Source organism: Capsicum annuum, chromosome 6, assembly GCF_002878395.1.
Source record: "Capsicum annuum cultivar UCD-10X-F1 chromosome 6, UCD10Xv1.1, whole genome shotgun sequence".
NCBI classification, from domain to species: domain Eukaryota; kingdom Viridiplantae; phylum Streptophyta; class Magnoliopsida; order Solanales; family Solanaceae; genus Capsicum; species Capsicum annuum.
In genome coordinates, this window is record NC_061116.1 from 161,605,467 (window position 1) to 161,619,723 (window position 14,257).

General features: G+C 38.0%; 1 protein-coding gene and 1 long non-coding RNA gene across 2 annotated transcripts; one reads left to right on the top strand and one right to left on the bottom strand.

Annotated features, from left to right (window-relative positions):
- Nucleotides 1–4,174: 4,174 nt before the first annotated feature.
- Nucleotides 4,175–5,458, top strand: LOC124899542. Its single transcript, XM_047414448.1, has 2 exons — nucleotides 4,175–4,485; nucleotides 5,380–5,458. Exons 1-2 carry the CDS (start codon nucleotides 4,175–4,177, stop codon nucleotides 5,456–5,458), a joined length of 390 nt encoding a protein of 129 aa, XP_047270404.1.
- A 4,877-nt stretch (nucleotides 5,459–10,335) lies between these two features.
- LOC124899262 lies at nucleotides 10,336–12,732 on the bottom strand. Its single transcript, XR_007056484.1, has 2 exons — nucleotides 12,590–12,732; nucleotides 10,336–11,004 (listed from the first exon to the last, which is right to left on the bottom strand). It is a non-coding gene; the product is annotated as an uncharacterized LOC124899262 (long non-coding RNA).
- Nucleotides 12,733–14,257: the final 1,525 nt, after the last annotated feature.

A 14,257-nucleotide genomic window follows, 5' to 3' on the forward strand; every position in this document is an offset into this window, starting at 1 on the left:
ATCAATCTCTTTTACTCATAACAATCCAATGAAAAAATAAGGTAGACCCATTGATTTAGAATCCTCAAGGTAAAATTTTAAGGGGCAGTGTTGTATCCGCTTTTGCATGGTGGATGTGTGACGCGGGGTTCCTTATTAATTGTGTTAATTATACTGACAGCTTTCGTGAATTTATTGGGGCAGTAGGCCAATATGGCCTAGGAATGAAGCTCCAACCTATCATGAAGCGTTCATGTCTAACAAAAGAGGTGGAGAAACAAACAAGATTGTTGAGGATCATAAGGTTCAAAGGAAACCCTATGGATGTTCGATTATGATGGATAATGGACAGCCAAAAGTAGGAAAATGGTGATCAACGTTTTGGTGAATTCTCTGATGGGGAATGTGTTACCTGAATCATCAACCGATGGGGAATGAGTTACTTGAATCTCGTGATGCTAGTGACTCTTCTATTGATGCTACTAAAATGTTCAAGTTATTTGAGAAGACAATCTTGAAAATTGGGAAGGAAAATGTGGTGAAAGTTATGACTGATAACGCAAGTGAGAATAAAAAAGCGAGTGGACTGTTGAAGGGAGTTTACCCGCATACTTTTTGGGCTCCGTGTGTTGCTCACTATATCAACTTAATGTTTGGTGACATTTACAGGAAGCACCATATTCTACAAGTGAATAAGTGATCTTAGTTTTCTTTATCAATCTTCACGTGAATTAATTTTTTTTTTTAGAAGGTAACATTTGCGTATATTAACAAAGGATGGTACATAGGTTGTACTGAAACCATCTTTACATCATAATAGAATGGAGAACTGAATCAAAATCTTAACAAGAGCCTAGGATGTCAATGATTGACTCAGTATCCTTAAGTATATTTGTTTACACCAAAAACAAAACAATTTGATACAATTCAGCTTGATCTTCTATAGATCACAGTTTTTGCCTTCAAAATATCTAAAATTTCTCTCTTTCCATATTGTCCACCAAATACAAGCTGGGACAATTCTCCATCTGTCTCTGTAGCTCTTGCTCCTGCCTCCTCCCAGCTAAATAATAATTGAGTAATTTTGTTGATCATAACCCAAATAATACCCCTGAGGTTAAAGTTGACATGTAATCTTGCATTGTAGAATCAGATGACTGTCTCACCCTCTTCACCACAGAGGTAACATCTGGAACAAAGGAAAAAATTCCTTTTCTTAAGGTTTTCTTGAGTTAAAACTGCTTCCCTTGCTTATCTTTTGTGTTTGTTATACTGTTATCGGTTTTACGCCGGGGGTCTACCGAAAACAGCCTCTTTACTTCACCTGAGGTAGTGATATGGTCTGCGTACCACTCTACCCGCCCCAAACCCCACTATGTGGGAATACACTGGGTATGTTATTGTTGAAATTCCTCCAACACATTAAAAAATTCAGTCACTTTATTCATTTCCCCGTCATTGAAGTTCCTCCTAAATTGGATGTTCCACCCTTGATGTGTCCAAGAGTCTGCAACATACAATTGTTGTTGGACAGCCACCCGATACATCTGAGGGAACAAACTTTTAAGACTATCTGACCCAACCATTTGTCATCCCCAAAGGAAGTCTTGAGACCATTTCCTACTTTGACAACAATGTGATTTTTTAAAAAAGGCCAAAATACTCTGATGGATCTCCATAGACTTAACACAATAGGAAATATGAACCTCTTCTGTCATCCACCTATTCTCTTCTCCGAATTTTTCCTTGATGATCTTGCTCCAATATGCTTGAGGTTCTTAGGAGTACCTCCAAAGCCATTTTAATCTAAATGCTTTGCTTTGTAGCTTTAGACTTCTTGTACCTAAGCCCCCTTATTTCTTCCCTAAGAGAACTTTGTTCCACTTCACTAAGTATAGTACTGTAGAGTTATTTTCTTTGTTCCCTTTCCAGAGAAAGTCCATTCTCACCTTGTCTAATCTCTGAATGATTCCAATTCCAACTGGAATGGGAAAGATGGACTTCATGTATGTTGGAAGGGCATCCAAAACAAAGTTTATGAGAGTTACTCTGCCTCCTAGAGAAAGATATTGTGATTTCTATCTAGTTAGCTTCTTTTCACACTTTTCAATCATCGTGCTCCAAATGTTTACAGACTTTGACTTGGCTCCTAAAGGCATTCCCAAATAGGTAGTAGGCAAGGACCCTATTTCACCTCCCAGAACTCTAGACAATTCTACCATGCTAGGAACCTCACTGATTGGAAACGACATGATCTTCCTCCGGTTGATATGTAACCCAGATACACCTTTAAACAAAACCAAAATTGATCTCAAAATCATCAGTTGACCTTCATTAGCATCACAAAAAATTAATGTGTCATCTGCATATTGGAGAGGTGTGACTTCCATGTTGACATTTGAATTAGAGTTTGAGTTTGTTGCCACCTCAAAACATCTAAGGCACTCATTGCTTTTTGCTACCTTGATCATATTGTTCAACTCCTCCATGGCAATGATTAAGAGAAAAGGAGACAATGGATCTCCCTGCCTTGGACCTCTTTGAGCAGGGAAGTACAGATAGTAGTTAGTAAGTAAAGATAATTCACGTGAAAAAAAATCTTCACGTGAATTATCTTGAATTATCTTTACTTACTGACTACTAAATCTTTTTTTGAACAATTTTTGCTAAAGTTGTTAAGATACATTCTTATATCAATCAAAGGGCATTGTTGTTGAACATGATGAGGAGATACACAAACCAAATAAATTTGGTAAAACCGCCAAGACAAGGTTTGCAACAACTTTTCTTACTTTGTATAGCTTTTTCTACGCAAAGGAAAAATTTGTGAACATTGTTCATGTCAAATGAATAGAATGAAAGTATTTATCCAAAGGAAGCTCTTGGGAAAGAAGTTGTCAGATACATCATTAGTCCATATTTTTGGAATGACGTTGTTCAAGCACTTAAAGTTGGTGGTCTCTAGTTATTGTACTTTGTTTGGTGGATGGGGAGAAAAAAAACACCAGTGGGCTACATTCATGAAGTCATGGATAGGGCAAAAGTATTGAAAAGGAATTTAATTATGATGAAAGAAAATATGAGAAAGATTTTGAAATTATTGATGCAAGGTAGATAAATCACCTTCATCAACCTTTGCATGCACCAAAACATATTTTGAACCTCAAGCTCCATTATAAAAATAATGAGATGAAGACTTCAAATGAAGACGTGTGGTTGGGATATCTGCACGTGTTGAGTAGATCATCCCAAATAAAGTTTTGCAAGACAAAATAGGGGAGGAACTTGGTAGGTACATGAAAATTAATGGGCTACTTGGAGTGGAATCAACCATTAGAGCTAGAACCTTGAGGTCACCAGGTGAGCATTTCAACTTTTAATCGTGTTTAGAGCTTTAACTTTTAAGTTATTAAATTTTAAAATAATTCTTCTACAGTTGAATGGTGGATGTTTGCGGGTGTCCAGGAGACTAAGTGGGTAGGATCTAAGGCTAGGGATGTGGATGGGTATAAGTTGTGGTACTCAGGGAGTGACAGGCGTCGGAATGGAGTGGGGATCTTAGTAGATGAGGAACTTAGAGGGCAGGTGGCGGAGGTTAAGAGGGTCAGTAATAGGCTGATGACGATTAAGTTGGTCATTGGGGGGTTTACGCTGCATGTGTGTACTATTTATGCGCTGCAGGTGGGCTTGGAGGAGGAGGTGAAAGTGAGGTTTTGGGAGGCGTTAGACGAGGTGGTGAGAAGTGTGCCTAGTTCAGAGAAGATTGTTATAGTAAGGGACTTCAATGGGCACATTGGGGTTTTGCCAGGAGGTTATGACGATGTGCATGGAGGTTTTGGTTTCAGTGATAGAAATGATGAGGGAGCGGCTCTGTTGGATTTTACGAGGGCCTTTGGGCTGGTGGTGGTGAATTCGAGCTTCTCGAAGAAGGAGGATCACCTGATTACCTTCTGAAGCGCAATAGCCAAGACTCAGATTGACTTTCTACTGCTTAGGAAAGGGGATAGGGTCTTATGTAAGGACTATAAAGTCATTCCGAGTGAGCATCTTTCGACTCAGTACAGGCAGGCTTCTGGTGATGGACTTGATTATCAAGAAGAGCAAGATGAAAAGGGCCGGAGAGGGTCGGCCTAGAATTAGGTAGGGTGGCTTGACGCCAATTAGTGCACAGGAGATTAAGGAGAAAGTGGCGGGAATGGCGGTGTGGGAGTGTAGCGGGGACGTGGATGTTATGTGGGATAGGGCTGCCAGTTGCATCACGGAGTCGGCTAGAGAAGTGTTGGGTGTTTCGAGGGGGCGGGCAGGACAGCATAAGGGGGATTGGTGGTGGAATGAAGAAGTCGAGAAGAAAGCGGAGATTAAGAAGGAGGCATATGTTAAGCTGATTGAGAGTAAAGATGCAGAGGAGAAGTGGGTGAATAGGGAGGTCTACAAAGTAGCAAGGAAAGAGGCTAAGCTAGCAGTTATGGCTGCTAAGGTAGCAGCGTTTGAAAGATTATATGCGGGGTTAGAGGAGAAAGGCGGGAAAAAGAGGTTGTATAGGCTTGCTAAGGCTAGGGAGCGGAAGGGCCGGGACCTCGACCAAGTAAAGTGCATTAAGGGGAGGATGGTAGAGTTTTGGTGGAGGATGGCCACATTCAGAAGAGATGGCACGAGTATTTTCATAAGCTCTTGAACGAGAGGGAGATAGAGGCATTGAGTTAGGGGAGTTGGAGCAATCGGAAGAGAGACGTGATTTCAGTTATTGTAGACATTTTAAGGTTGTGGAGGTCAGAGAGGCTATTCCTAGGATGCGGAGGGGGAGGGCGATGAGGCCTGACGAGATACCGGTGGATTTTTGGAAGTTTATAGGTAGGGCAGGCTTAAGGTGGTTGACTAATTTGTTTAACGACATTTTCAAAACGGCGAGAATGCTTGAGGCTTGGAGGTGGAGTGCGATGATTCCGTTATATAAAAACAAGGGTGACATTCAGAGTTGCACCAACTATAGGGGTATCAAGCTGTTGAGTCATACTATGAAGATTTGAAAGATGATGGTTAAGCAAAGATTGAGAAGGATCGTGTCCATTTCGGAGAACCAGTTTGGTTTTATGCTTGGTCGCTCAACGACAGAGGCAATCCACCTGGTGAGGAGATTGATGGAGCAATATAAGGAAAGGAAGAGGGATTTGTACATAGTGTTCATCGACCTGGAAAAGGCGTATGACAAAGTTCCTAGGGAGGTGCTTTGGAGATGCTTAGAGGCGAAAGGGGTCCCGATGGCGTACATCAGAGCTATTAAGGACATGTACGATGGAGGGAAGACTCGGGTGAGAGCGGCGAAAGGGGACTCAAAGCATTTTGCGGTCGAGACAGGGTTGCATCAGGGTTCAACTCTTAGTCCGTTCTTGTTCGCGTTAGTGATGGACGTGTTGATGCGGAGTATTCAAGGGGAGGTGCCGTTGTGTATGTTGTTTGCGGACGATGTAGTGCTGATTGATGAGACGCGGGGGGGTGTGAATGAAAAATTGAAGGTTTGGAGGCAAACCCTTGAATCTAAGGGGTTTAGGCTGCATTTGTTTTTTTTAAGATTCAACGTCTGAATTTGAAGGATTAAGATGTTGTCTCTACATCTGAAAACTGAATGATTAAGACTGTTCGTTTTTCAACATCTGATTGTGCAAAAAAAATTTATTTGTATATATAATAAAATAAAAAATACAATTCAATAAAAAATTAATTATATATTAGAAAAGTATGTAATTTAATACAACAAAATTATTATTTGATTTTAAAAAAATATTTATGTTTGTTAGTGATAGTGGAGATGGTTTATAATGATAGTTGCGGTGACAATGATTGATGTTAGTGATTAATAATGTTGGTGTGATAGTTGTGATGTTTGATATTGTAATGATTATTACGATGGTGGTGATTGATAGTGGTGGTAGGGGTTGTGACGTTACTTTGTTTGATGTTAGTAGTTGGAGGTGTTGATTGTGCTGACTGAAAAATGAATGCATGATGGTTTATGATGTGTTGGTGCTAGTTGAAGATGTTGTTAGTTGTGATGGTGGAGATGATTGCTAGTAGAGATAAATTGTAGCGATGATAGTGGTTGAAGTGGCGGTAGGGGTGGCGTTACTAGTGACAATGGTGGTGGCGGCCGAAGAATGTGTGGAGGTTGTGATGTATTAGTGGTAGTTAGTGGTGGTGCTAGTTGTGATAGATGAGGGATTGACTGGTGGTGGTTGATAATGGTGGTGTTGTTGACGGTGGTGGTGGCGGTGAATATAATTAGAATAATAGAGGTAGTAGGTGTAATAGCGGTTGACAATAGTACTTGGTAGCGATATTTGTTGTCGATGGCAGAGGTGGTTGGTGGTGGTGGGTGGTGGTTGACAATAGTGGCGGTGGCAGGGGTGGTTATTGGTACTGACTGATGATTATGAATAGAGTGACGGTGAATATTATCCAACACTAGAATACCTCTTCAGACCTATTAAGACGTAGTTTTATATCTGAATGAATAAGACCTATTCAGACATATTAAGAGCTAAAATTATAATAAAAAACAAATGCACTTTATGGTCTGAAGTCTAAATCATTTAGATTCAGACCCCCATTAAGTGCAAACAAATGAGGCCTTAGGATAAGGAGGTCCAAGACGAAGTATATGGAGTGCAAGTTTAGTGACTTGAGGCAGGAGAACGATGTAGTGGTGAAGTTGGATTCCCAGGATGTTTGTAAGAAGGATAGTTTTAAGTATCTTGGGTCTATGATTCAAGGGAATGGCGAGATTGATGAGGATGTCTCTAACCGTATTGGAGCTGGTTGGATGAAGTGGAGGCTCGCCTCGGGAGTGTTGTGTGATAAGAAGGTGTCACTTAAGCTTAAAGGCAAATTTTATAGAGTGGCAGTCCGTCCAGCCATGCTATATGGAGCAGAGTGTTAGCCAGTCAATAACTCCCACATTCAAAGGGTGAAGGTGGCGGAAATGAGAATGTTGCGTTGGATGTATGGACTTACTAGAGAGGATAAAGTTAGGAATGAGATTGTCCAGGAGAAGGTGGGAGTGACTTCGGCGGAGGACAAGATGCGGGAAGGAAGGTTGAGATGGTTTGGGCATGTGATGAGGAGGGGCACAGATGCCCCAGTTCGTAGGTGTGAGAGGTTTGCGTTGAATGGCTTCAAGAGGAGGAGAGGTAGGCCGAAGAAGTACTAGAGGAAAGTGATTAGACATGACATGGAGCAGCTTTAGCTTACTGAAGACATGACCTTAGATAGGAATGTGTAGAGGTCACGGATAAAGGTAGAAGGCTAGGTTGTGTGCGTAGGTTGTAACAAGTAGTTAGAAGAGCTCTTGTATAGCCGGGTTAGTAATCCTAGGACTGTGTCCATAGGTAGGAGCCCCTAATCAGAAGGTTCTGGGTGTGGCGGGTGTCTCTGGCCTGTGTGTATGTTAATGCTAGGTGGGGGTCGTATTCCAGATGTCCTATGGCTTACCTCTTATCTCATATTGCGCTTATCTACCTTATTTCGTATTGCTCTGATTTCTATTTTATTATGTCTTATTCCTTTTATGTTATGTCATCCATCATGCTTCATGTTTCATTACGCTCCTGTTTACTATTCTCTATCTTGAGCCGGGGGTCTATTGAAAATAGTTTCTCTACTTCTTTGGAGGTAGCGGTATGGACTTCGTACATTTTACCCTCCCCAGACCACACTTTTGTGGGAATATACTGGGTTTGTTGTTGTTGTTGTTGTAGTTGAATGGTGGATGTAATATGGTCATAACATCCCAAACTTGCAACAGTTTGCTTTAGAGTTCAAAGTTTAACTTATAGCCCATCCGGTTGTGAGAGAAATTGGGTGAGTATGAACATGTGAGAAACTACATTATATTATTATTAAATTAAGCGGTATTTGAATTGTCCTAAGTACTCCTATTAATGATTTTCTATAACTTATGTGCAGATTCATAATAAAAAGAGAAATACGCTTGAGTTAAAACGCCTTAATGATCTAGTGTTCATCAAATATAATAGAACATTAGTGAATCGTTACAATGCTCATCATACCGTTGGTCCAATTTTTTTGGATAGTATTAATGACGCAAATGAATGGCTAATGGGAGCCCCTCCAAATCATGCAGATGAAGAATTATAAGAAGAAGAAGAAGATCTCACTTATGTCCATGTTGCTTTGGCAAGTGGCGTTGAGGAGAATATTTATGGTTTTAGGGGGAGTACTTTAAGGAGCAAGTATGGACTGCATACATTTTACCCTCCCCAGACCCCCACTTTGTGGGAATACACTGGGTTTGTTGTTGTTTGTTGTTGTTGTACTTTAAGGAGCAAGGAAAGAGAAGGTCCACGTTCAAGTTCAAATAGAACCCTTGTGATGAGGCCTCTAATAATGAAGATAATCTTGTTCAAAATAATAATGTGATGACACTTCAAGAGTTTGAAGATCTTGTTGAAGAATAGGATGTTGCTTGAAAGGTGTCAAGGCAGTCGAAGAAGGACATAGGTGGAAGCAACCGATGCTTTGACCATTCAATTAACTCCTTGTTGTCAATCCATGCTTGTTGTCATGCTGGCATGAAAATATCTTTAACATGTAAAATAGAAGTTTTATTTGATGTTGTTTATACATCATATATGTTGCTGATTAAGCCGAGACAGATTTTTGGTACTTAAGTCGTTTGCTTGGATGCTTTAAGAGAATTTCTTAATATGTTATGACTATCTATTATTTACTTTTTATTTAAAGAGTTGACAGATTATGTTATCTATTGACTTCTTGGTAATTTATCTATGCATATTTCATATTTTTAAATTTTGTACTAAATAGCGGTTTAATGGAAAAAAGTGTGTCCTTTGCGTCACGCTTTAATGAAGTGAGCCCTCGTCGCTTTTTTTGACCTCTCACTTTTCAAAACATTGTCTCCTTCTATGTTATTCTTTGATTTTAGTATTGTGTAGCTTTCTTTGCTTCAATAACCGTATTATTTTGTCGTTGCTATTGTTCTGTTCTTCATTGTTATCAGCATGGTTTCTTCGCTATTGTATTTGTTTTACAGACTTGTGTTTCTGGCATGCTTTTCTTAAGCCAACGATTTATCAAAAACAACATCTCTACCTTCACAAGGTAGAAGGCAAGGTTGCACACACAGCACCCTCCCCAAACCCCACTTGTGGGATTACACGGGGTATGTTGTTTTGTGGTTGTGATATAAAGGGTAATCTAACACTCCCTCTTGTTCATATTATCAAGTGTTATTAGCTCGAGAACAAAAGAGAAGCCCGGTGCAGTAAAACTTCCACTATGTACAAGGTCCGATGAAGGGCTGGAGCACAAAGATCTCCTGTACGTAACCTTACCTTGCATTTCTGTAAGAGGTTGTTTCCATGGCTTGAACCCATGACCTCCAAATCACATGGCAGTAACTTTAGCTCAGGCACACTCCTTAAGTAATCACTTACTCCTAAAACATAAGACGCGTTTTCACTAAATAATCTTTAATTAAATAGCACCAATTTAATATGATTTCGTGGTTATGTAAAAATTCACTTATCTATAAAAGCATAAATTTGAAGAAAAAGAAATGGAGCTATAAACATCTTCTTGAATATGTAGAAGATTAATTATTTTGGACTTAAGTGTAAAATCCCATAGAATATAAACCAAAGGGAGTAAGGGGCAAAAAAATTCACAAAAAGTTACTACAATGTGAATATACCATTTGTAGAGGCCCACATCGAATGAACTTAAGAAAAAGAATGAGTGAAAATGGGCAAGGAAAAGCATCGGAAACAACCACTTGTAGCAGCTTTGATATCGTCAAAGAATCAAAACGCTTATATTGCCCTTCTGAGGACAACAAAATTTGTGCATTCTCCCATATCCCATATATATAGTGGTAATTTTTGAACATTAACATTATTCATCTTTTGATAATTAAACATTAAGAAACATTCTCCAAAATACAACAATCATTCCAACAAATTTCATTATGAACAACACATTTGTGCTTACATTTTAAATATATTTTGATTCTTATAATACACAATTCGACCTAAAATGGATGTCACCTTCCATTTTGAGAGTAGTTAGCTAATGAGCTACATCCACTGTTTCTCTTAAATAATTAATGGAAATAATGGATATTCCAAAATATTTTGTCAATGGGTATTAGAAATATTAAATACTCCTCTTAATTATGAGAACATAACATAGTTTGCTCCTTTGCTCCTAGTAGCATTATACAAATTTTCACATATTTTGTTTGGTAAATTGCAAGTACTTGCAACTGGTATAATAACATTCACATTTGACAGAAATGGAAACAAATAAAGTACTCCATGAAGATAAGAGATGGAACGGTCCCTTCGGATATCTGTTACGAAAAAGATTAGAGATGAAACAGAGTCCAGGACAAGGATACATATGTAAAGACCAAAGGGTGAGAAAGGTGATTTGGGATAGGTCCTTACATACAACTGCTGTTCCATTTGGAAATTTAATATACACAGTGAGCCATGTGATAAAAGCTTTTATTAATTGATGCAAACAACCAAACAAATCCCTACATGCAAGATACTGAAGAGCCTTGTCAAAGCTAACCTTTTGAGCTTGGTGACTCGTTTGAAGGAATCATCCAACTGAATGAGGCAAAGAACTGGTTGATATCCAAACTTGGATACTGAGACTGGAGATATTGTTTAACGGAAACCTTACTTCGAAAAGCATTGTTCTTTCCATCTTTCTGGCCCTGAAGACTCTTTGGAAGATACAGATATCTATCTTTAAAGGTGCCTAAAGATGTAGCTCTTTTACCCGCCCGCCAGCCCCACTTATCACCAGCATTTGGCCAATCCACAGGAGCATATGGTAAACCTTCGCCAAAGTCATTGGGAGAAACTGGATAAAGCTGAATTCCAGTTCCATTGATTCTACATGTATTCCCATTGCATGCAACAACCTCCTCAGTGGCCGACATTTAGCTGGAATCTCTAACTTTGTTGATGCCAATAAAAGCTTACAAAAATAAAGAAGAAATGTCAGAAATCCACATCAGAAAGCAAACCATTCTGGGCAATAAAATAACTATTGGAGAAAAAAGCATCTGAAGGAGAAAAGCCAAAAGTTGGGCAAACAAGATAGCTAATTTTCGACCTGAATAAACTATGCTTCAGTAGAAGATAAATGTAAAACCTTTCGGCATGAGCTACAGCAACACTCTCCTCCAAGCAAAAAATTAAAACAAAAAAAGACGCATCAACTTGGACCCAAGAATGTTAGTGTGTAATGCTGTATGGTTAACATAAACACCCGAAGTTCCAAGCCACCCTGGGCATGAAATTATTACTCCTGGCATTAGATGAATTGTGTCCCTGATGGTTTTTTTTAAATGGATCCTACAACAGGCCGGTCGTAATATGGTCTCAAATCCTTTCAGCAGGTATAAATTTAACGTCCTAATAAGAATAAATCTAAGCAATGAACAATTGAGATACATTAGAAACTTGTCACTCAAACTTAAGATTGCAAAAGGTCAACAGGAGTTCAGAGAACAGGATAAAAAGCACTTAAAAATCTCCATTCAAAAATGCAAACATGTAGAAGCATAACACTCTCAATCTCTCATACATATATTGAGCTTTTGAAAACGTTTCCTTAGAAATCAAATTCAAGAAAAAAAATTAACCTAATATTAGAAGTGCACATTAGCATTTGACACTGTATAAAGTATACAACATATTTTTGTTTCTCCCCGCTACAACAACATAGTCCGTGGATTCCAGTGGGATGTCAGGAGGAGAGAGTGCACGCAGACTTCACTACTATCTCATGATGATGGAGAAGTTATTTTCGAAAGACTCGGCTCCCAAGTGAAGCAACACAAGGTAATATGAAAAAACATCACAACTAATAAGTTTTAAGGACTCTATTTTTGATGCGAGACCAAAAATGCATTTTTGAAGAATTCTACTGACACACTTAATATTTTTGAAGACAGCTAATAGGAAAGCCGCGCGGTGCGGAGCAACATATGCAAGATTTTGTTTCCTCCCACTAATGCTAACAACCAGCTCAACAAAAAATGATGTTAGCACTATTATTCAGTGGGGAGTTATGTATTGGCAAGGGTGTTAATTGGATCTGTGCAATTAGGGCAAAAACGAAATTTATTGATTAAATGTAAATTGAATCTCTTGATATAAGGAAAGATATAATGGCAGAGGGGCTCAAAATTTTTTTTAGATCGTATATTCAAAGGGTAAAAATAGCATCGAGCCTAATTCGACTCAAAAACTATCTATTGTTTAAAATCATATAACAAGATAATTAGTTGAAACACTTTAAAACCACTCAAAAGCTGAAGTATGAATAAAATAACATGATACCAACATCAAGTAAAAATAAAAATTAAAAACACCTATAACACTGTTCTATGTTAAGAAAATGGACCTCGGACCTACCGGTGTAGCAAAACATATATATGAGCATATATCTACCTAAATAAACGTCATTAATCTTAAAGCATAAACAATAAACAAATAGTGAGGAAATGCATTACTATCAATTTTCAAGGGGAAGGTGGGTGAATTTGGGAATTTACCTGAGGAGATTAATGGACTTGGATAAACGCGGTCTCCTGTTAATCGTAGATGATGACTAAAATTAAGGAAAAGTGAGATCTAAACCCTAAAAATCTTGTTTTTATAGTCATTTTGATCAAGTTTTTAGTAAGTCATAGATATTTATTTTTGAAATTAAAGTTAATGATGAAAAACACACATGAATTATTATTTATTTGTGAATTTAACTCCTCAATTATTATTGTTTACTTTTTTTCTACATAAAGTATCATTATTTATGTATTAAAACACATCTAAAGTCGGTGATAATCAGTTAGTTGGCTATCTGAATTTTTTACTTTTTGGTGAGTATTCGATTTGCCACATTATAATTCCCTCCTGCATTTTTCCTTCCCTATCCCCAGTTTGGAAGAAAAAAAAATAGTGTGCATTATATCGTCTCTATTTTTGTTTTAAAGGGAAGTAAATTGTCACTCCACATGGATAAATATTTCGACTTATGAAGAGATAAATTAATTACTTGTTTAAAATTAAGGAGGAACAATATTTTTTGGGCAAAAGTCAAAATTTGGTCATTTGTAAAAATTCAGGATCATTTGTAAAACGCCACCAGACATCTTCTTTCTCCAATAATGATATGCAATCCTCAATTGTGATTTGTGCCTTCAAATTGTTGTTCCCCACTTCTCTCTCCCCCTTATCCCACCCCCACCCGACGCATTAAGCTCTAATATCTTCATAGATTCTAATTTTGTTTTTTATTTTGTGAAAATAAATTAGGATTTTTCTTCTCGTCACCAAATATTGGTTGAATTAGTATAAAATTTTTAGAGAATGATTTTGGTATTGTAAAACTTTCGTGCGTGACTATAGGAGCGTTTAGAGGTAGAGAAGGTTTCAACATGGTTATGAAAGTGAAAGTGATTTAAGCAAGTAAAAAAATAGTTAAGAAGGCGGTAATTTTCGATGAATTTTGAAAGTCAGAGAAATAACAGGAAAGAATTTTGAAAAAAAGGTGTGAAATTAGTGAATCAAAGTAATAAAATGGAAGACCTTCTATATGCTTTGGAAAATAAAAGTCATCATTTCCTCGATAATCAGTCACAATTTGGATCAATCTTGAAAAGGCACGTGCCCATAGCTATAAAAGCAAAGGAACATGTGTCACATCAAAAATGTTTGAGGAATTTTCATATCATTTTCTGCTAAAGAAATTGAAAAACTTTTTCATTTTCCATAAATAACTTTGTAAGTATTGAGAAAGTGAGGGGACTATCTATATAGAGGAAAATATGAACTCAGCAAATGGATGAGTCGGAAGGTATCACGCAGTAGAAGTTTTAGGTCAGATCCGAATCAGAGACCAACACCATAGTGTGAGCCCATCTAGCTCCGAAGATGTAACATCAAATACAAAATACAGAACACATAAAGTAAAGTTCAGTTATTACAAAAAAAAAACTAGATCAACCATTACTCTGTAGCAATAATATGTAATGGCTTAGAATATTATTGTAACACGACCCGACCAGGGGCCTTGTTGTAAGGGACATCTCAAGTCCATCCAGGATCAGAGACCACCCTCGATACCCATCCCAACCATCTAGCATATACCCTGAGTCGGATGAATTCCGAACATATAACAAGATAGCATGGAATAGAACTAATCCAAACTTTGGGATAAGTCT

Excerpts from the sequence above, each read along its gene's own strand:
- LOC124899542 (XM_047414448.1), top strand. The coding sequence starts at position 4,175 with ATGGCGGTGTGGGAGTGTAGCGGGGACGTGGATGTTATGTGGGATAGG. Across the intron at positions 4,486-5,379 it reads TTTGAAAGATTATATGCGGG|TGATGGACGTGTTGATGCGG; the intron begins GTTAGAGGAGAA and ends TGTTCGCGTTAG.